At 51.6% G+C, this 23,152-nt stretch overlaps 2 protein-coding genes across 5 annotated transcripts in view; one reads left to right on the forward strand and one right to left on the reverse strand.

The window, feature by feature from the left end:
* Positions 1-1,882: 1,882 nt before the first annotated feature.
* Positions 1,883-8,303, forward strand: LOC149430679 (putative protein-lysine deacylase ABHD14B). Of its 4 annotated transcripts, none has more exons than XM_089666108.1 (4): positions 1,883-2,044; positions 5,455-5,760; positions 6,845-7,086; positions 7,457-8,303. In XM_089666108.1, exons 2-4 carry the CDS (start codon positions 5,547-5,549, stop codon positions 7,637-7,639), a joined length of 639 nt encoding a protein of 212 aa, XP_089522234.1. In that variant the 5' UTR covers positions 1,883-2,044; positions 5,455-5,546; the 3' UTR covers positions 7,640-8,303. The 4 variants fall into 4 exon arrangements, with proteins under 4 accessions (XP_089522234.1, XP_089522237.1, XP_089522236.1 ...); XM_089666111.1 differs by having other exon boundaries at positions 5,464-5,760; XM_089666110.1 differs by having other exon boundaries at positions 1,884-2,044; positions 5,541-5,760.
* Positions 8,304-11,159: 2,856 nt separating this feature from the next.
* Positions 11,160-23,152, reverse strand: part of LOC149430680 (protein mono-ADP-ribosyltransferase PARP3-like) — a 35,489-nt gene continuing 23,496 nt past the window's right edge. The window contains exons 5-11 of the mRNA XM_089666107.1: positions 20,509-20,635; positions 18,547-18,770; positions 18,298-18,456; positions 17,191-17,277; positions 15,101-15,278; positions 12,848-12,994; positions 11,160-11,632 (exon numbers count right to left, since the gene is read on the reverse strand). Coding sequence (XP_089522233.1) covers positions 11,463-11,632; positions 12,848-12,994; positions 15,101-15,278; positions 17,191-17,277; positions 18,298-18,456; positions 18,547-18,770; positions 20,509-20,635 — 1,092 coding nt within the window. The 3' untranslated portion in view covers positions 11,160-11,462. The remainder of the gene's footprint in view (positions 11,633-12,847; positions 12,995-15,100; positions 15,279-17,190; positions 17,278-18,297; positions 18,457-18,546; positions 18,771-20,508; positions 20,636-23,152) is intronic.

Below are 23,152 nucleotides of genomic sequence, written 5' to 3' on the forward strand. Positions count from 1 at the left end.
CATGTCCTGCAAATCGCATTTCTGTGCAGATCGCATGTCACATGTCCTGCAAATCGCATCGCTGTGCAGATCGCATGTCACATGTCCTGCAAATCGCATCCCTGTGCACGTTGCATGTCACATGTCCTGCAAATCGCATCCCTGTGCACGTTGCATGTCACATGTCCTGCAAATCGCATCCCTGTGCAGATCGCATGTCACATGTCCTACAAATCGCATTCCTGTGCAGATTGCATGCAAATTCTGTGCAGTGCGATCGGAGGCGTACATTTTTTATGGATCAAATCGCACCGCGTCCGCGCCAAAAACGTGCTCGACCCTTTTTTTTTGTCCGCACTAGAATCGGATCGCACGGATGTTTGCACCCATGCGATCCGATTCTGCACATCGCACTGCGTTTTGCGAAGTGATTCCGGGGTGTTAACATACAAACCCGCGGCGGCTCGCATGAACGGTGTGCGATTGTGATGCGGTGCGGAATTCGCACTGAAAACGCTGCAAACGCATCAGGCTGAGCCCAGGATCACACTAACCCCGGGTTCATCTCTATGCGTTTTCCGCTGCATTTTGCAGAAACGCACAGCAGTCCATGTAACATGATTTCCTATGGGACGGGTTCACATCTCCGCGTTTTCACCTCGCTGCGTTTATATGGAAATGGCCCGGGCCGGTTCACACTCCATGCGTTTCAGTTGCTTTTTTTTCCTGCATCCAAAACGCACAGAAAGCCGGTGATATGGTTGTCAGTGTCATTGTTCACATCAGCGCTCGCAGTTCCGGTGCGTTCCGGATGCAGAAGAAAAGTAGAACATGCTGCGGTATAGAAACGCAGTCCGGATGCGTTCCAGACATGTTTCCGATGCGTGTTTTTGCCATGTTCTGGTGTGTTTTTTATGCATTCTAGACCAGTTCACGCTTCATGCGTTTCAGTTGCTTTTTTTCTGCATCCAAAACGTCGGCGAGATGGTGGTCGGTGTCATAGTTCTCATCAACGCTCGCAGTTCCGGTGCGTTCCTGTTGAAGAAAAAAAAGTAGAACAGGCTGCATTTTTCCTGCACAGAACTGTACGGGAACGCGGTAAAACGCATCAAAAACGCACATGTCCCTATTTAAATTGAAGAAAAAGAGGGGGGGGGGGAAATGAACCGAAAGCAAAAACGCACCAGAATGCGCCAGAAACATATGCAAAAATGCATCTGGAACGCATCTGGACTGCATTTCTGCAGTTCAAACAGGCCCTAAATAGGGACATGTGCGGTCCGGTGCGTTTTTGATGCGTTTTACCGCGTTCCAGTATGGTTCTGTGCAGGAAAATGCGGCCTATTCTTTGTTTTCTGCAACTGAAATGCATGTCATGTGACCCGGCCCTCCGGGAATTTTTTGACCGCGAAAAGTCGGTTCTATAGACTTTTATGGAAACGCTGCAGAAAAGTGTGTATTTTGCCGCGTTTTTTATGCGTTTTTCGTTTTGCCTAGCAACAAAAGAGATTAAAAAAAGTGGATAAAAACAGCAAAACGCGGCAAAAATGCAAAACGCAATGCAGAAACGGGTCAAACGCAACCCGCAGAGGTGCGATCCGAGCCTCGTGTAGCCCATTGTGGAGTTCTCTGCACACAGCGCTCTGCAGGGACGGCGCAGGTCCAGTAGGGGGCGCAGGTCCGGTAGGGGGCGCAGGGACGTCGCGGGTCCCGTAGGGAGCGCAGGGACGACGCGGGTCCAGTGGGGGGCGCAGGACGTCGCGGGTCCAGTGGGGGGCGCAGGACGTCGCAGGTCCAGTGGGGGGCGCAGGACGTCGCGGGTCCAGTGGGGGGCGCAGGGACGTCGCAGGTCCGGAAGGGCCGCAGGGAAGGCGCAGGTCCGGTGGGGGCGCAGTGACGGCGCAGGTCCGGTAGGGGCGCAGTGACGGCGCAGGTCCGGTAGGGGCGCAGTGATGGCGCAGGTCCGGTGGGGGGCGGAGCGGAGCAGCCATGACGTTTGCTGTATGAAGTTTGCTGCTTCCTGTGTGAACTTTAGACTCGCGCTGATTGGACGGCGGCGGAGACGGTCAGTTCCCTCCTCACCTCCCATTAATTATCAATTCTAATGAAGGGAAGTCAGGGAGAGCGCAGGCTGGGGGGAGGGGCATCTGCAGAGCATTGCACCATGTACAAAAAGACCTGAAGAGTCTCTGCAGAGCATTGCACCATGTATAGGGTAGTCTCTGCAGAGCATTGCACCATGTATAGGATAAGACCTGGACAGTCTGCAGAGCATTGCGCCATGTATAGGATAGTCTGCAGCGCATTGCACCATGTATAGGATAGTCTGCAGAGCATTGCACCATGTATAGGATAGTGTCTGCAGAGCATTGCACCATGTATAGGGTAGGATCCAGACAATGCAGGCAATAGCAGAGTTTCTTCTCTGTGGAACTACAACTCCCAGCATGGTTCAGCCAGGTCCTGCAGTGAGCCGACTTCATCCACTGTGGTGCAACTAACGCTCCAGAAGTCCCGCACGCAGCATTTTCTGCACTGCATCGCAGGGGTACTGGGGGAATGTATTGGAGTCCTGGGGGAATGTATTGGGGTCCTGGGGGAATGTATTGGGGTTCTGGGGGAATATATTGGAGTTCTGGGGGAATGTATTGGGGTCCTGGGGGAATGTATTGGGGCCCTGGGAGAATGTTTTGGAGCCCTGGGGGGATGTATTGGGGCCCCGGGATGTATTGGGGCCCTGGGAGAATGTATTGGGGTCCTGGGGGGATGTATTGGAGTTCTGGGGGAATGTATTGGGGTCCTGGGGGGATGTATTGGGGTCCTGGGGGAATGTATTGGGGTCCTGGGGGAATGTATTGGAGTTCTGGGGGAATGTATTGGGGTCCTGGGGGGATGTATTGGGGCCCTGGGAGAATGTTTTGGAGCCCTGGGGGGATGTATTGGGGCCCTGGGAGAATGTATTGGGGTCCTGGGGGGATGTATTGGAGTTCTGGGGGGATGTATTGGGGCTCTGGGGAAATGTATTGGGGTCCTGGGGGGATGTATTGGGGCCCTGGGGGATGTATTGGGGCCCTGGGAGAATGTATTGGGGCCCTGGGGGATGTATTGGGGCCCTGGGGGATGTATTGGGGCCCTGGGAGAATGTATTGGGGTCCTGGGGGGATGTATTGGGGCCCTGGGAGAATGTATTGGGGTCCTGGGGGATGTATTGGGGCCCTGGGAGAATGTATTGGGGCCCTGGGGGATGTATTGGGGCCCTGGGAGAATGTATTGGGGCCCTGGGAGGATGTATTGGGGCCCTGGGGGATGTATTGGGGCCCTGGGAGAATGTATTGGGGCCCTGGGGGATGTATTGGGGCCCTGGGAGAATGTATTGGGGTCCTGGGGGGATGTATTGGGGCCCTGGGAGAATGTATTGGGGTCCTGGGGGGATGTATTGGGGCCCTGGGAGAATGTATTGGGGTCCCGGGGGGATGTATTGGGGCCCTGGGGGAATGTATTGGGGTCCTGTGCAGAATGAATGGCGCTGCATCACGCCAACGCACGCCGGGGTCCTGAGCGGTGATTTCTCTCGGGGGCCCCATATATACACACACACAGGCGCAGGGGCCACACAACTGACGCTGAGACTTCGCCAGATTTCATTGGATCCATAAATTTCTGGATTTGGGATGCTCCGCCCCCCGCCGGCCTCCATTGTTCTCGGTTTCTGGCGCCGGGTGTGTCCATTCTCCTCTTTCACACACATGAAGGTGCTTTTGAGGCCGTTATCCGTGTGAGCAGCTGATTGGCCGGTATGATAAGTTCCCCGCCTCCTCCTGTCCACCCAGATAATGGGAACTTGGAGCGCCGCCATCACCTCATTGGCTTCAAAGCCGGCCATAGATATAGACGAATCTCAGCCCCGGGAGCCGGGACTGCCTGAGACTCAACTACACTGCACTGCCAAAAGTATTACCGCCCCCCTCCCAGTCATGTGACTCAGGTGTTCCTATCCCCTCCATGGACTCAGGTGGATATCGTGTTTCCCTGAACATAAGACTCATATTTTGTTTGGCTCAAAAACACACAATAGGTCTGATTTTTTTAAAGGTCCAGGTGAGGCCGGGGGGAGCTGTGGCCGGGGGGGTGCAGAGGGGAGCTGTGGACGGGGGGGGGGGGTGCAGAGGGGAGCTGTGGACGGGGGGGGGGGGGGGGGTGCTGAGGGGAGCTGTGGACGGGGGGGGGGGGGGTGCAGAGGAGGAGAGCTGTGGCCGGGGGGGGGGCAGAGGGGAGCTGTGGTCGGGGGGGGCAGAGGGGAGCTGTGGTCGGGGGGTGCAGAGGGGAGTTGTGGACGGGGGGGGGGGGCAGAGGGGAGCTGTGGACGGGGGAGGGGTGCAGAGGGGAGCTGTGGACGGGGGGCTGCAGAGGGGAGCTGTGGCCTGGGGGGTGCAGAGGTGAGCTGTGGATGGGTGGGTGCAGAGGGGAGCTGTGGCCGGGGGGGTGCAGAGGGGAGCTGTGGCCGGGGGGGTGCAGAGGTGAGCTGTGGATGGGGGGGTGCAGAGGGGAGCTGTGGCCGGGGGGGGGTGCAGAGGTGAGCTGTGGCCGGGGGGGTGCAGAGGGGAGCTGTGGACGGGGGGTGCAGAGGGGAGCTGTGGCCGGGGGGGGGTGCAGAGGGGAGCTGTGGCCGGGGGGGGGGGTGCAGAGGGGATCTGTGGCCGGGGGGGGGGTGCAGAGGGGAGCTGTGGACGGGGGGGTGCAGAGGGGAGCTGTGGCCGGGGGGGGTGCAGAGGGGAGCTGTGGACGGGGGGTGCAGAGGGGAGCTGTGGATGGGGGGGTGCAGAGGGGAAATGTGGCCGGGGGGGGGGTGCAGAGGTGAGCTGTGGACGGGGGGTGCAGAGGGGAGCTGTGGCCGGGGGGGGGGGGTGCAGAGGGGAGCTGTGGCCGGGGGGGGGGGGGTGCAGAGGGGATCTGTGGCCGGGGGGGGTGCAGAGGGGAGCTGTGGACGGGGGGGTGCAGAGGGGAGCTGTGGCCGGGGGGGGGTGCAGAGGGGATCTGTGGCCGGGGGGGGTGCAGAGGGGATCTGTGGCCGGGGGGGGTGCAGAGGGGAGCTGTGGACGGGGGGGTGCAGAGGGGAGCTGTGGCCGGGGGGGGGTGCAGAGGGGAGCTGTGGACGGGGGGTGCAGAGCTGAGCTGCGGCTGGGGGGAGGGGACTTTCATGTTGCAGGGGAATCTGGGGGCCCTGATGTAAGGGGGGACTCTGGGGGCCCTGATGTAAAGGGGGACTCTGGGGGCCCTGATGTAAAGGGGGACTCTGGGGGCCCTGATGTAAAGGGGGACTCTGGGGGCCCTGATGTAAAGGGGGACTCTGGGGGCCCTGATGTAAGGGGGGACTCTGGGGGCCCTGACAAACAGTTGAACAGCCGCAGGAAAGAAATGATATGATTGTGTATGAGCGCCACCTAATGGCCGTAATGAGGTATTTTTGTCACTAAGGTACTTCAGGGACAATCCTGCATTGTGGCCATTAGGTGGCGCTCACCCCTCAATCCTTGATCCGTGTTCATTCGTCCATCTCCCAGGCGGCCATGGCGGAGGTCCAGATACAGGAAGGATCGGTCAGCACATCAGGACAGACGTTGTTTTACCGCGAGGCGGTCCCAGCGCAGCCCCCGCGCGCCCCCAAGCCCCCCGTCCTTCTCCTGCATGGAATTAGGTTCTCATCCCAGACGTGGCTGGAGCTCGGGACGCTGAACAAGCTGGCTGCTGCTGGACACCGAGCCGTCGCCATCGACCTGCCAGGTGTGTAGAAGACATTGCTCCGCCCATTTAAAGGGCATGTCTGATCCAAGTCAATGCATATATTCTCAGCAGGACATTCCCTTTAAGAACTCTGCAAGTACAGAGAAACACCCAGTGATCTCCCAGAGGTCCAGAGAGCCCCAGACTTCCTGTAGTGAGCTGACAACGCTGCCTCTGCTGCACTGAAGGCCCGAGCAGTGTTGTCAACTCTGCCCAGATTGTCCCCATACGAGACTACAAAACACCTCCCCCCCTCTTCATCTCATAACATATGTTGGAGTGCTGTAGTCCAGCAGGGAAAAACTGGACAGGGCTCAGTGTTCTCTGTACATCACCATGGGATATGTCAGTGCTATATACATGTATAATGATAATAGTGTGTGACTGTGGGGGAGGGGACATTAGAGTGTAAGCTCCTCTGTACAGAGACTGATGTGACTGTGGGGGAGGGGACAGAGCGTAAGCTCCTCTGGTACAAAGACTGATGGGACTGTGGGGGAGGGGACATTAGAGTGTAAGCTCCTCTGGTGCAGACTGATGTGACTGCGGGGGAGGGGACATTAGAGTGTAAGCTCCTCTGTACAGAGACTGATTTGACTGTGGGGGAGGGGACATTAGAGTGTAAGCTCCTCTGGTACAGAGACTGATGGGACTGCGGGGGAGGGGACAGTAGAGCGTAAGCTCCTCTGGTACAGAGACAGGATGTGACTGTGGGGGAGGGGACAGAGCGTAAGCTCCTCTGGTACAAAGACTGATGGGACTGTGGGGGAGGGGACATTAGAGTGTAAGCTCCTCTGGTACAGAGACTGATGTGACTGTGGGGGAGGGGACATTGGAGCGTAAGCTCCTCTGTACAGAGACTGATGTGACTGTGGGAAAGGGGACATTAGAGCGTAAGCTCCTCTGGTACAGAGACTGATGTGACTGTGGGGGAGGGGACATTAGAGTGTAAGCTCCTCTGTACAGAGACTGATGTGACTGTGGGGGAGGGGACACTCTTGTGGTTACTGTACAGCACCGTGGAATATGTTGGTGATATATAATGTACACCAATAATAATTGTCTTGTTACCCTCTCTGTACAGGATTGGGCCGCTCCAAGGATGCTGTGGCCCCGTGTCCCCTGGCAGAACTGGCCCCGGCCTCCTTCCTACAGGAAGTGCTCGACTCTTTGAATTTGGCCCCCGCAGTGATAATAAGCCCCTCCCTCAGCGGCATGTACTCCCTTCCCCTCCTCCACCACAATCCGCAGAGCATCGCAGCCTACGTGCCTGTGGCCCCCATCTGCACAGACAAGTTCCCTGCTCAGGACTATGGCCGCATTCAGGTAAAGAGTCACTAATTTCTCTGCAGGTCGAATCTTCCTTCCAGAGGGTGAAAATACCACCATATGGCCGCTAGGTGGAGCCGACGATCGTAGCCAATAAGCATTTCTTTTCTTAAACTCATCACCCCCTCCTAGTGGCCATAATGCGGTACTTTCCTGATTCACTCTGAAGAATTTTCGACCTGGAGAGAAAAATAACCGAATAACATTTGACCGAACGCATGTGCGTGCAATTTAACAGGACAACATATTAGATATTTTTTTCAATTAAATGATTTAAATTTTAACATAGAATAATAATAAATATTTCATATTAAGATCATTTTTATAAATGTTTCCTCTACAAATGCTACATTAATTGTGCATTTAGGTTCGCTCTCTGATCGTGTACGGGGATGGAGATGAGCAGCTGGGGGAGGTCTCCCTGCGGAACCTGAAGAATCTGACCAATCACCAGGTGTTTTGCATGAAAGGGGCGGGGCATGCCTGTTACCTGGATGACCCAGACACCTGGCATCGCGGCCTCTTGGAATTCCTCGCAAGCCTGAAATGAAATTTCCAGAATGAAGGGCCGACCTGCCAACGCCATTGCATGCCGGATCGAACGCCATAGAATTCCAGATCAAACACCGAATCGAACGCCATAGAATTCCAGATCAAACGCCATAGAATTCCAGATCAAACGCCATAGAATTCCAGATCAAACGCCATAGAATTCCAGATCAAACGCCATAGAATTCCAGATCAAACGCCGAATCGAACGCCATAGAATTCCAGATCAAACGCCATAGAATTCCAGATCAAACGCCATAGAATTCCAGATCAAACGCCATAGAATTCCAGATCAAACGCCATAGAATTCCAGATCAAACGCCATAGAATTCCAGATCAAACGTCATAGAATTCCAGATCAAACGCCATAGAATGCCGAATCGAACGCCATAGAATTCCAGATCGAACGCCAAATCGAATGCCATAGAATTCCAGATCGAACGCCATAGAATGCCGAATCGAACGCCATAGAATTCCAGATCGAACGCCGAATCGAATGCCATAGAATTCCAGATCGAACGCCGAATTGAATGCCATAGAATTCCAGATCGAACGCCGAATCGAACGCCATAGAATTCCAGATCGAACGCCATAGAATTCCAGATCGAACGCCATAGTCCACTGGACCAAATATTGCAATAATAAATAAAATGACCCCTCCCCCACCCTCTGCGCCTCTCTGTATATATTGCGGCATTTCATACAATATACTGTTTATTGCACCAGCTGATTGTACAGACTGACAGATATCGTTTCTACAGACACAACACGACTCTCCTCCCCTCTATAGTGCAAACAAATGAGAATAGTGCTTTACAGAGAACGTTTAACCGCCAATATGGCCGACTGCCCCGCAGAGCTTACAGTCTACAGACATTGGGCTCGATCTATAAAGCTGTCACACAAAAGCAAAGTGACGGTTATTTTAACATCGGCCTCTGCTAAAAATAACTGTCACTTTTTCAAAAAGAAGTCTCCTTATCCTAGAAGGGGTGGGGGCAGGGGGTTTATTTTTTTTTTTTTTTTTTGGGGGGGGGGGGGGCGCTGAGCCTGGCTGTTATAAAGTGAACCTGTCATGGGATATGAAGTGAGAAAGTTGATGTGATACGTAAACAGCAGCCAAAAGCAGATGTCTGCAGGTACCTCTGTTCTCCTCAGGGGGGCCCCAAAACCCAGGAGGTCTGTTAATGACAACTCCCATCAATCCCTAAAAAACAAGAATGGGGGGGAGGAGTTGTGGTGGTCACAGGGACAAGGTCAGTAGTTTTAAAAAGGACCTTCACCCGAAATATCAAGGTGTGCCCTTCCTGCATCCAGAAGATCAGGTTGTGCACCCTGAAGGTCAAGTTGTGTCCCCTGCACCCTGAAGGGTCAGGTTGTGCCCCCCCATCCTGCATTTAGAAGAACAGGTTGTGCACCCTGAAGGTCAAGTTGTGCCCCCCTAGGTCTTGAAGCTCAGGTTGTGCCCAACCTGCACCCTGAAGGTCAGGTTGTGCCACCTTTGCATCCTGAAGATCAGGTTGTGCACCCTGAAGGTCAAGTTGTGCCCCCCTGTACCCTGAAAGTCAAGTTGTGACCCATGCACCCTGAAGGTCAAGTTGTGCCCCCCTGCATCCGGAAGATCAGGTTGTGCCTCCCTGAACCCTGAAAGTCAAGTTGTGCCCCCCCCCCCCGCATCCAGAAGATCAGGTTGTGCACCCTGAAGGTCAAGTGCCCCCCTGGTCCCTGAAGGTCAAGTTGTGCCCCCCTGGTCCCTGAAGGTCAAGTTGTGCCCCCCTGGTCCCTGAAGGTCAAGTTATTCCCCCGTCTCTTCTCTTCATAGTGTGACCTGAGGACTGCAGCACATCTATGGACCGGTTTTCCTGGCCGTCCGTGCATGAGCAGGGTGTCCCACACACATACAAAGACTGCTAACCTTCCCAGGCTTTGCGCATGCGTAGAAAATCCACAGATGTGCTGATGGGTTCTGCCAGGACCTGAAGGCCAAGCAGAGTCTGTGAGAGCATCTCTGTATGTGCAGTAATGGTGGAGCTGGAGGGGGAGGCTGAACCTGTACAGAGCGGGACTGATGTTCCACTTTCACTCTTCCTCACTTTACCGAGCGTGTTTTTTTTTTTCGTCTTCCTGATAGGAATTGAGCCTCTTCATTAGGGGCCAAAAAAGGACATAAAAACATGATACGTAAAGGTTCAACCTTTCCCCAGTTTATCCAAATTGAGATAAAATGTTTTTGGTGGAGAATGCGGGCAACACCAGCCACTTCTCACTCATTCAGTGCTGTTCCAAGATTAGTTGGGGCCACCCATAGACCCAATTGGGGGCCAAAAGGGTATAAAGACATGATACATAAGGGTTCAACCTTTCCCCATTCTATCCAAATCGAGATGAAATGTTTTTGGTGGAGAATGCGGGCAACAACAGCCACTTCTCACTCACTCAGTGTTGTTCCAAGATTAGTTGGGGCCACCTATAGACCCACCAATTGGGGGCCAAAAGGGCATAAAGACATGATACATAAGGGTTCAACCTTTCCCCATTCTATCCAAATCGAGAAGAAATGTTTTTGGTGGAGAATGCGGGCAACACCAGCCACTTCTCACTCAGTGTTGTTCCAAGATTAGTTGGGGCCACCCATAGACCCACCAATTGGGGGCCAAAAGGGCATAAAGACATGATACATAAGGGTTCAACCTTTCCCCATTCTATCCAAATCGAGAAGAAATGTTTTTGGTGGAGAATGCGGGCAACACCAGCCACTTCTCACTCAGTGTTGTTCCAAGATTAGTTGGGGCCACCCATAGACCCACCAATTGGGGGTCAAAAGGGCATAAAGACATGATACAGTTTATCCAAATAAGATCACATTTTTTGGGTGGAGAATGCGGGCGACCCGGGTGCTTCTCACTAATTGGCCAAGTTCTTTTGAAGCCACCCCTAGACCAACCAACAGTCTCGTATTTCAGCCCCATCAACCCTTGTAGATGGGTTTGGGCTATTAGTGGAGAGGAAGGTGAGATGTTTGGTTTCCAGGTCCTTCATATGGTGCTAATAGTTAATAATCTATATACTGTACCAGGCCTGGGCCCTATCTGATCAGCAGGGGCTGCCTGTGGGTGGCCCCAGTGCAGCGCCATTCCTTTTCAGCAGAGTGCAAGAGGAGAATGCACTCAGTATTAATCCCTCCCCTGATTAGCCCACCCCTCCTCCTTCTGGTTATGGCTCCACCTCCCTCCTTGATTGGCAGTAGAGGAGGTACTTGTTGTAAAAAGTCCTACTGGACCCTTCACAGATTTATGGGTGAGACTTTCCCAGGAGCTACAGTAGGCGGCACACTCGTTGGTATTGTTGCAGATACACGCATGGGGGGGGCATAAGTCACCTTTTTTTTTATCACTCTGTTCAGGGCCTGGGGGCGGGACACAGAGGGAAAACCAGACCAGAGGAAGCTGGGACCGCTGCAGTGTATGAGGAGACACCAGGCATGGGGGTGGGGACGGGGATATGGGGGAGGGGCCCTTAAAGTGTATGGGGGGACAGGGAGGTGCAGGTCCTCTCTGATTTCTACTGCTGCCCGTGTCACTCATAATTTGATTTCTTAAACAAGATTTGATTCTGGTATGTAGACACTGGAGGCCGCCATCATGGAATAGAATATAGGACCGTGCGTCAGTGATGTTACGGATTCCTCGCCATCCGATTGGTTTTCCTCGGACGTATGTCGAGTCGTTGTAACTGGTTAGGATTAGTAGAATGGCCAGTAAAGCGGAGTCCAGTCATTGGAGAGCCTGGAGAAGACACATGATGTGCGCAGTGGGAGGCGGCTTCTAGAACTGCAGGAGCAGCAGGTAGCGCATACGGGCCTGGCTCTCCTTGTAGACGAGGTATTCGCTCTGACCGAAGTGCGAGTCTTTGAATTTAGACACATTTATTGGCGGTCCTTGAGGGACAGTGATTTTCCGCCCGTCCAGGATCAGCTCGTAATCCTTCTTGGGGTCTACAAGGAAATCATAGAATGACATATGTAACAATATCAGTATATATCACCAGTGCCGGGACAAGGCCACCTAGTGCCCAGGGCAAAGGGGACAACTAAGCCCCTCCCCATTATGGATGAGTATTCTACGTCAGAAAAATCCCCCCGCCCCCCCAAAAAAAATCACGCACTAATTTGCATGCTAACCCCCTATCATCCCCTTGCAAGCCATAATTCTCCCCAAACAAAAATTCTCCCTCCATCTAGTACTATCCCCCCCCCCCTCCACTGACGTCTCCCTCCCAGTACAAATCTTTGACCCCCAGGGTTTCCTTACCCACCCCCATCACCTCTTTGCTGGGAAGAGATGGGGGCAGGTAAGGAAAACTCTGACAGTCCTAATGCAGGAGCACTGTAGTGACAGGAGGGGGGAGAGAGAGCACAGCCCACACCTCCTCCCGGCTCTCTTCTGCTCTCCTTCCTGAAGATTTTTTTTTAACACCGATTGCTTTTACACCCATAAAATCTGTAAAATCAATCATTTCTCCTTCTCTAGCTGCATTCCTGCAGCCATCGAGAAATACTGTGTGAGCTGTGATTGGTCACAGCTTGTGACATGGTAAAAGGCTGTTGTGAAAGGCCCTGTACCATGTGACCTCTGTGATCATTCACAGATTTCACACGTAGTAAGCAATGATGTCAGAAAGTGACATCATTGCTTACTACTCTTCATGTGATCACTGATTGGCCAATCAGTGATCACATGATCGGGACCTCGCACAGAGGTCCGGTACGACGATCAGTGTTCCTCCGGACACAGCGGGCACCGGATCGCGATTCCACGCGATCCTAGGGAGCGTGCACAGGCAGGGAAGTGGGAGGACGTTTATAAACGGCCACACGCTCCTGCACTGCTCCTGTCCGGCCGTTTATATACATGAGCCGGACGGGAAGAGGTTAAAACTAAAAATTTGGCCAGAGATGTTTTTAAAGATCACCAAACCTCTCCACCACCTCGCCAATAGTATTTGTGAAATAAAAGGGCTGCCTGGGAGGAGCTGCTGATCTGGGGGTCGCAGGGTTTGGTCACGTGAGCTCTGTTGAAGGGTAAGATTACCCAATCAGAACCCTCGTGTTTTCCTTCGGCAAAGATCACATGACATATGTAGCATGATCGCGGAGTGGTACTTTCTCCATTTCGAATTGCAACATATAAGAGATTTTCATAATCCATACCTGGCTCTGTAAGTCCGCGTGCCACCACGCTGTCATACCCTGCGGGGGCCTTCTTCAAGGATGGGTCATCTCTGGTGATGTGATACTCCTCTCCGAGGGCTACTTCATTCAGGAACATGATTCCAAGGGACTTTGAGGTGCAGCCAACTACGAGAGCAGGAAACAAATTACTGCCGTGGCACCATTGGTTCGGGTTTCATATATGTACATGACCATACATTGGTTAGCAATGTGGCCTCACAGCATTTGGTTCTGGGCTCAGTCCACCACCAGCCCACAGTTGCCCACTTGGCTATGTTGGAATTAACAGCCTACGGCCATAGGGGGAAAACTTTCCTTGCCCGATTGCACTCTTGGCTATATTGGGTGTATAAATTGGGTACAGGGGGAACTCTCCCCGTCCAATAAGTTCCACCAGCCCACTCTTGGCTATGTTGGGTGTATAAATTGGGTACAGGGGGAACTCTCCCCGTCCAATAAGTTCCACCAGCCCACTCTTGGCTATGTTGGGTATAACAACCTACAGCTGTAGGGGGAAAGCTCTTCTTGTCCAATTGCACTCTTAGCTATGTTGGGTGTATAAATTGGTTACAGGGGGAACTCTCCCCGTCCAATAAGTCCCACCAGCCCACATCTGCATGGTTGACTATGTTGGGTATAACAGCCAAAGGACATGGAAGGAAAACTCTCCCCATCCAATTGCACTTCTGGCTGTTTTGGGTATAACAGCTGACAGCCATATAGGGAACACTCTCCTCATCCAATAAGTCCCACCAGCCCATAGTTGCATTCTTGGCTATGTTGGGTTTAAAAGTCTACACCCGTAAGGGGAAAACTCTCCTCCTCTAATAAGTCCAACCAGCCCACAGTTGCACTCTTAGCTATGTTGGGTATAACAGCCGATGGCCATAGGAGCAAAGCTCTCCTCATCCAATAAGTCCCCCCAGCCCACTCTTGGCTATGTTGGGTATAACAAGCTACGGCCATAAGGGGAAAGCTCTTCTTGTCCAATTGCACTCTTGGCTATGTTGGGTATATATATTGGTTAGAGGGAAAACTTTCCTCGTACAAAAAGTCCCACCAGACCACAATTGCATTCTTGGCTATGTTGGGTACACCAAACTACGGCCATAGGAGGAACACATTCCTCCTCCAATAACTCCCAGCAGCCCTCAGTTGCACTCATGGCTGTGTTGGGTATAACAGGCGATGGCCATAGACAAAAACTTTCCTTATCCAATAAGTCCCACCAGCCCACATCTGCATGGTTGACTATGTCGGGTATAAAAGCCGAAGGTCAGTATAGGGAAAACTCTCCTCGTCTAATAGGTCCAACCAGCCCACAATTGCATTCTTGGCGATGTTGGGTTTAAAAGCCTACAGCCATAAGATGCCCTCTTGGCTATGTTGGGTATAACAGCTGATGGTCATAGGGGGAAAACTCTCCTTGTCCAGTTCTACCATTCCACACATGCACTCTTGGCTATGTTGGGTATAACAGTCGATGGCCATAGGAGCAAATCTCTTCTGATCCAGTATGTCCCACCCAGCCCATAGTTGCACTCTTGGCTATGTTGGGTATACCAAAATACGGCCATAGGGCGGGGGGAACACAGTCCTCCTCCAATAACTACAACCAGCCCTCAGTTGCACTCTTGACTGTGCTGGGTAGAACAGGTGATGGCCATAGAGGGGAAACTCTCCTCGTCTAATAAGTCCCACCAGCCCACATCTGCATGGTTGACTATGTTGGGTATAAAAGCTGAAGGTCATAGAAGGAAAATGCTCTCCATCCAATTGCACTTCTGACTGTGCTGGGTATAACAGCCGACAGTCATAAAGGGAACACTCTCCTCATCCAATAAGTCCCACCAGCTCACAGTTGCCCTCACAGTTGCCCTCTCGGCTATATCAACCTATGACCACCTATGGGACACTCTCCTTGTTCTAGAAGTCCCATCAACCCACAGTTGCACTCTTGGCTATGTTGGATATAACAGGCGATAGCCATAGAGGGAAACTCTCCTCGTCCAACAAGTCCCACCAGCCAAAGGTTGCACTATTGGGTATATTAGCCAATGGCTGTAGAGGGAACCGAAGTTCCTCATTAACGATTTGTAAGCACTAAAAAAGATGGCCTTGAGATTTGGCTCCGGGCCCCAGCAAGTGAACAGGACAGCAGTGGGTAAAAGGGGCTATCAAGAGATCCCGTCCCTCCTGAAAGGACAAAGGAGCACTTTGCCGCCATCTTACCGTATCCTGCGGATTTACTGTTCTCCGAGGCGAAGTAAATCCCTCTGCCCACACGCCCTCCTGAATGGGGCATTATGCGCAGGCCGCTTTTCAGGATGGCCGCCACCACTGCTACATTGGTGCCGTGCCACAGCAAGCGCCGATTCTCGATGTCCTCGTGCTCTTTGAGTCTTTCCTCCTGCGGGAACCAGAGATACAGAGAACAGCAGATTAGAAATGAAGGAATGACAACGCTGGGACTGGTCACAATACAACATTTACTGAGATATTGACTGCTTAAGGCAGTGGTTCTCAACCTTCCTATTGCCGCAACCCTTTCATACAGTTCCTCATGTTGTGGTGACACCCAACCAGAAAATTATTTTCGTTGCTACTTCATAACTGTAATTTTGCAGTAAGAGGAATAGTGCCACATCATTGGTGTCAGTGGGAGGAATAGTGTCCCATCATTGGTGTCAGTGGGAGGAATAGTGCCCCATCATTGGTATCAGTGGGAGGAATAGTGCCCCATCATTGGTGTCAGTGGGAGGAATAGTGTCCCATCATTGGCGTCAGTGGGAGGAATAGTGCCCCATCATTGGTGTCAGTGGGAGGAATAGTGCCCCATCATTGGTATCAGTGGGAGGAATAGTGCCCCATCATTGGTGTCAGTGGGAGGAATAGTGTCCCATCATTGGCGTCAGTGGGAGGAATAGTGCCCCATCATTGGTATCAGTGGGAGGAATAGTGCCCCATCATTGGTGTCAGTGGGAGGAATAGTGCTCCATCATTGGTGTCAGTGGGAGGAATAGTGTCCCATCATTGGTGTCAGTGGGAGGAATAGTGCCCCATCATTGGTATCAGTGGGAGGAATAGTGCCCCATCATTGGTGTCAGTGGGAGGAATAGTGCTCCATCATTGGTGTCAGTGGGAGGAATAGTGCTCCATCATTGGTGTCAGTGGAAGGAATAGTGCCCCATCATTGGTGTCAGTGGGAGGAATAGTGCCCCATCATTGGTGTCAGTGGGAGGAATAGTGCCCCATCATTGGTGTCAGTGGGAGGAATAGTGTCCCATCATTGGTGTCAGTGGAAGGAATAGTGCTCCATCATTGGTGTCAGTGGAAGGAATAGTGCCCCATCATTGGTGTCAGTGGGAGGAATAGTGCCCCATCATTGGTGTCAGTGGGAGGAATAGTGCCCCATCATTGGTGTCAGTGGGAGGAATAGTGTCCCATCATTGGTGTCAGTGGGAAGAATAATGCCCCATCGTTGGTGTCAGTGGGAGGAATAGTGCCCCATCATTGGTATTAGTGACACCAATGATGGGGCACTATTCCCCCCACTGACACCAATGATACTTACCTTGCTGACCCCTGCTCCAGCCTGGGCTTGCAACTCATACCTGGCTGCAGCAGCACCACCTGCACATTACAGACACTTACCGGTCAGCTGTCTTCCTTCTCCTCTTCACTCGCTCCGGCAGATCCCTCACTCGATCTTCTTTGATCTTCGTGCTGCCGCTCGGCACCTCCTCTCCTCGCCGGTGATTAGCCGCCTGTGTGCCTCTCCTGAGCTACAGTTCCGGCGGCCAATCACCGGCGAGGAGGTGGAGCTGTTGCGTGATCCCGGGGGTGTGGCCAGACTACAGGGGCGGCATGTCATCCCGCCCACACATCGCGGTCCAGGGAAATGTGGGCGGACCCACCTGGCGATGGATAGAGGAGCGGTGTCTCAGTTCCTATGTGTTTTCCAATGTTCTTAGGCGGCCCCTGTGAAACGGTCGTTCGACCCCCAAAGGGGCCCCGACCCACAGGTTGAGAACCGCTGGCTTAAGCTATTCCAACCCAATCATTGAAATCTCGTAGGAGCTTTAGAATCGTTTATGGTTTCCAATCTTCTGAAATCTGCAGCTTTCAGTAAAATACTCCCTGGTGATCCTGCCATGAAGATCCTTGTTCAGACACTTCCTGTTATAGGGTGACAACGCTCTGGCCCTGTCTCCTAATTGTGCTCCTTTGTTGTCACCCTGTTACATGCGCCCTCTGTTGGTAAAAAAAACAGTTCTGAGGCCAACAAAAGCCTATGGACACAAACCCGAAGTATGACTGACCTCCAAGTCTCGGGCCACACGCCAGACATCCAGGATTTTCAGTGACCTATAGGTGGGTCCCGTTTTCTTTACATATTTATCAATCACCTTTAAGAGATATAAGACGTTACATTTATAGAAGGCCGAGACTTTCCCATCATCCCTTGTGTGATGTCTGGTTATATTCACCGCATCCCGCTAAATGGAAAGAGCTCTGCGCCGAGTTCCCGGATCTGTACACCTGTGGTGCCCATTATGAGGGGTTCCCACCATCCCTGTGCTGAGATCCCAGGGCTGTATACCTGCTGTGTCCATTATGAGGGGTTCCCACCATCCCTGTGCCCATTATGAGGGGTTCCCACCATCCCTGTGCCCATTATGAGGGGTTCCCACCATCCCTGTGCCGAGTTCCCGGGTCTGTAACTCCACTGTGCCCATTATGAGGGGTTCCCACCATCCCTGTGCTGAGTTCCCGGGTCTGTACACCCGCTGTACCCATTACAAGGGGTTCCCACCATCCCTGTGCTGAGTTCCCAGGTCTGTACACCCGCTGTGCCTATTATGAGGGGTTCCTGCCATCCCTGTGCGGAGTCCCAGGTCTGCACACCTGCTGTGCCCATTATGAGGGGTTCCCACCATCCCTGTGCTGAGTTCCTGGGTTTCAATTTTAAACAAAAAGTACTACATTTGGTCACAGGATGGAGGGAAGGATCATAGGGATTACCTATACTACTCAGCTCCCTCTAGTGGCCAAATGCAGTATTACTCTGTTTACCATCAATGATTTATTGTTCAGTGATTTACATTTGAAACGTTTGACGTTTGTTTTTTTGGGGGTTTTTTTGCTCCATTTCCACAGAACGAATATACACGTACCTTCCCTGGGTGAACAGCTATGCCAATTCTTTATGAATCAACCCCTTAGTGTGAATAGGGGGTAAATGATACACATTCTTAGCAGCAAATGATCCTAATATCAGGAAGGAGGAAGTTGGAGGAGCTGAAGGTTAGGTAGGTAGATATCGAACCTTCAGCTCGTGGAACTTCCTCCTATTTGATCGATCTTACATAGAGTCTAAGGTCGCCTTGTCCTGATCAGTTGCTCGGCAGACAGGTCCTCTCACTCACCTTGTACTCCTCCGATTTAGGATCTAGTAAGGAGAGGTGACACTTCAACAGCTGATAGTCCACGTCCAGCGGGTGAGGGACCTCTTCCAGTTGGGATTCCTGCTCCTGCTTCACCTTGTCCGCCTGCAGAGTCTGAGCCAACTCGATGTCTGCCAGGACCTGATGGAGGAATGGAAGCATTTAGAGGAGAACAACGCGGCCAACTAGGTCTGGGTTCAAAGAACTGATTATGAAACAAAAGCTCGGCACCAGCAACATGTCCTTCTTGGCTTGCAGGACATCCAGACTGTCGATAATTGGGGGTATCTGGCGCCCGAAGTTGTGCGGAATGATGGTGTAGAAGCGAGAGGTCAGGTCACTCAGCTCCTGCTTTTTGGCTTTTCTGTCCAACGCGGCCTGCAGGTTCTCCAGAGCGTCGAACCCCTTCGCTATCTGCGCCTTGCTCAGCTTCCCCAGCGGCATCTTCTTTATGTCTGCAACACAAACAGTTCATCTTTGCTTGGCGTCCACCTCAATGTATATCTAGCCATGGAGCTAGTCTATGAAGGTTCATCTTGTGCTCCTTTCAGCGGCGGACTGACCATTTGGAAACTCGGGCACTGCCTGAGGGCCCGGGGTCAGTAGGGGGCCTCATGAGATGCCCCTGGTACCTTTTTCATAGGCTTTTTTGAGTTTGGGCAAGGACACAGGGGCCCCATGATCCCCTATTGCCAGGGGGCCCCATGAGTTGTCAGTCCGCCCCTGGCTCCTTTCATTCAAGGATTTTATTACCAACATAAGGCAATAGAGCTAGCTCCTACTCTAGAGATGATGGTCACCCTATGGGCAAAGGTTCGTGAAACCTGGTCACCACGCCAACCCCCTCCTCAAATTGATGGAGTTCAGGTGTCTCCAGTGAAGGATCCAGGTAATATTCCATCATACAAAGACATTGTAGACAGTTGTGCTCCTCCAACCTTGTAACAGTTTGGTGAAAACACTTTTCTGTTCCACCATGACGTCCCCGGTGTACAAAGCCACCTCCATAAACACATGGTTTGGGGTGGAGGAACTCAAGTGTCCTGCACAGAGCCCTGACCTTCAACCTACTGAACATCTATAGGATGACCTGGAATGCCAATGGAGAACCAGATCTTCAACATCAGTACCTGACCTCACAAATGGGCACAAATGCCCAGACACCCTCCAAAATCTTGTAGAAAGTCTTCCCAGAAGAATGGAGGATCGCCGCAAAGGGGGCATCTCCATATTAATGGCCATGGGGAAGGGGGGCAACTACATATTAATGGCCATGGGGAAGGGGAGCAACTCCATATTAATGGCCATGGCGCAGGGGGGAACTACATATTATTAGCCATGGCGCAGGGGGGAACTACATATTAGCCATGGCGCAGGGGGGCAACTCCATATTAATAGCCATGGCGAAGGGAGGCAACTCCATATGAATAGCCATGGGGAAGGGGGGCAACTCCATATTAATAGCCATGGCGCAGGGGGGCAACTCCATATTAATAGCCATGGCGAAGGGAGGCAACTCCATATTAATAGCCATGGCGAAGGGGGGCAACTCCATATGAATAGCCATGGCGCAGGGGGGCAACTACATATTATTAGCCATGGCGAAGGGGGGCAACTCCATATGAATAGCCATGGCGAAGGGGGGCAACTCCATATTAATAGCCATGGCGAAGGGGGGCAACTCCATATTAATAGCAATAGGGAAGGGGGGCAACTCCATATTAATAGCCATGGCAAAGGGGGGCAACTCCATATGAATAGCCATGGTGCATAGGGGCAACTACATATTATTAGCCATGGCGAAGGGGGGCAACTCCATATGAATAGCCATGGGGAAGGGGGGCAACTCCATATTAATAGAAATATGTGCGTTTATAATTTTTCGTGGAAAGGTCTACATTATGGTCACTAGATGGAGCCGGGGATATGCTCCTCAGCGCCATCTAGTGATCACAATGTGGTACTTTCTCAAACCACACTTTTTTTTTTTAATGAGAGAATAACACTTGACCCGGAGAGGAAATAGGAGGAGAACATTTGATTTTTATGAATGTACCCATAGTCCTTCTAGAGGAACAGTTATGCAATTCTTTAAAAAAAAAATACACCCTTAACCGCTTCATATGGATTACTGGTATCAACTGACAAGGGAAATATTTCTGTTTCGGGGAAGGGGGGGGCTCCTCTCTTTACCCAGATTCATGGTCTGCATGGCCTCCTTGAACATGTCGCTGCTGAAGATGAGTGTCATTAGGTCCTGGGTGGGTTTGTCCAGGGAACATGGCTTCACCTTCTTTGTCACGCCGTCCACTGTGTCCACCTGGGGGAGGGGGGATATATACACCTTAGTGGTCAGTATACATTCAACAAATCAACACACGATTGGGAGCTGTTGGTGACAGCTCAGGCCGTGCGCTAGGAGCGTGCTCTTCACATACAACTTGAGGTTACTGCGGATGCAGTGGCCCAGCGTTACGTGGTCATCAGGAGATTGATGAATGTGAAGTATTTATTAACAAATAATAAAAGCCTGTGTCGTCCCCCCCCCCCCCGAGATCTTGCAACAGGTCGTGAAATTTGAAGAGAGGGGGAGTACGGCTTTTTTTTTTGTTTTCAGCAGATGTAGAGTAATGTCATACAGTGCAAGATGAGGTATGAACATCATGCTCCTGATCTCACACATGCATGGTGCAACATGGGTGGAGCCTAATGTGACGTCACCACGCTAACCGGCTGGAACAAAAACAAAAGAAATGGGCGGACTATCTTTTTCTGCTGTCACTTTTCTATGATTGTAGTGACGGAAGTCACTTTGGGTGGGGGGCTCATGGAACACAGCTGACTTTGAAGATGTGGGGAGACCCGTCTCAGCTCCCCATATCCCTGTTATGTGTAAGTTACCCTGTGCCTGTTAGGGGTACAGGGTGATCTGTCCTAATATTAGGGCGGGGGGTTGTGGATTGTTTAATGCCATGTGATTGTATCCCATTGTTCTATTGTGTGTCTTGCTATGGGATGTATGTGTTTATGTGTATTGGCTTGGTGGGGGGGGGGGGGGTGTCTCCAGCAGCCCTCCCTCCTGATGGGACTGTCTGCTGGTGTGTCTCTTGTTACTAAAGGTAGATTGCCTCGCCCTGTGTCATTATGCAGGGAGGGGGGGTTGTTCCCTTGAATGTATATACAGTGGGGCAAAAAAGTATTTAGTCAGCCACCAATGGTACAAGTTCTCCCACTTACAAAGATGAGAGAGGCCTGTAATTGGCATCATAGGGTGACCTCAACTATGAGAGACAAAATGAGAAAACAAATCCAGACAATCTCATTGGCTGATCTGGAAAGAATTTATTTGTAAATTATGGTGGAAAATAAGTATTTGGTGACCTACAAACAAGCAAGATTTCTGGCTCTCACAGACCTGTACCTTCTTCTTTAAGAGGCTCCTCTGTCCTGCACTCATTACCTGTATCAATGGCACCTGTTTGAACTTGTTATCAGTATAAAAGACACCTGTCCACAACCTCAAACGGTCACACTCCAAACTCCACTATGGGGAAGACCAAAGAGCTGTCGAAGGACACCAGAAACAAAATTGTAGACCTGCACCAGGCTGGGAAGACTGAATCTGCAATAGGCAAGCAGCTTGGTGTGAACAAATCAACTGTGGGAGCAATAATTAGAAAATGGAAGACATACAAGACCACTGATAATCTCCCTCGATCTGGGGCTCCACGCAAGATCTCACCCCGTGGGGTCAAAATGATCACAAGAACGGTGAGCAAAAATCCCAGGACCACGCGGGGGGACCTAGTGAATGACCTGCAGAGAGCTGGGACCAACGTAACAAAGACTACCATCAGTAACACACTACGCCGCCAGGGACTCAGATCCTGCAGTGCCAGACGTGTCCCCCTGCTTAGGCCAGTACATGTCCGGGCCTGTCTGAGGTTTGCTAGAGAGCATTTGGATGATCCAGAAGAGGATTGGGAGAATGTCATATGGTCAGATGAAACCAAAATAGAACTGTTTGGTAGAATCACAATTCGTCGTGTTTGGAGGACAGAGAATGCTGAGTTGCATCCAAAGAACACCATACCTACTGTGAAGCATGGGGGTGGCAACATCATGCTTTGGGGCTGTTTCTCCGCAAAGGGACCAGGACGACTGATCCATGTACAGGACAGAATGAATGGGGCCATGTATCGTGAGATTTTGAGTGCAAACCTCCTTCCATCAGCAAGGGCATTGAAGATGAAACGTGGCTGGGTCTTCCAACATGACAATGATCCCAAACATACCACCCGGGCAAAGAAGGAGTGGCTTCATAAGAAGCATTTGAAGGTCCTGGAGTGGCCTAGCCAGTCTCCAGATCTCAACCCCATAGAAAACCTTTGGAGGGAGTTGAAAGTTTGTGTTGCCCAGCGACAGCCCCAAAACATCACTGCTCTAGAGGAGATCTGCATGGAGGAGGAGATCTGCATGGAGGATGGGCCAACATACCAGCAACAGTGTGTGCCAACCTTGTGAGGACTTCCAGGAAACGTCTGACCTCTGTCATTGCCAACAAAGGATATATAACAAAGTATTGACATGAACTTTTCATATTCACCAAATACTGATTTTCCACCATAATTTGCAAATAAATTCTTTCCAGATCAGCCAATGTGATTGTCTGGATTTGTTTTCTCATTTTGTCTCTCATAGTTGAGGTCTCCCTATGATGCCAATTACAGGCCTCTCTCATCTTTGTAAGTGGGAGAACTTGCACCATTGGTGGGGACTAAATACTTTTTTGCCCCATTGTATCTTGTATCTGTGTTTAAAATAAAGTAGTCTATTT

The sequence above is a fragment of the Staurois parvus genome, unplaced genomic scaffold, assembly GCF_062004578.1.
Source record: "Staurois parvus isolate SC_StPar_1 unplaced genomic scaffold, SC_StPar_1.0 ptg002529l, whole genome shotgun sequence".
Classification (NCBI taxonomy): Eukaryota; Metazoa; Chordata; class Amphibia; order Anura; family Ranidae; genus Staurois; species Staurois parvus.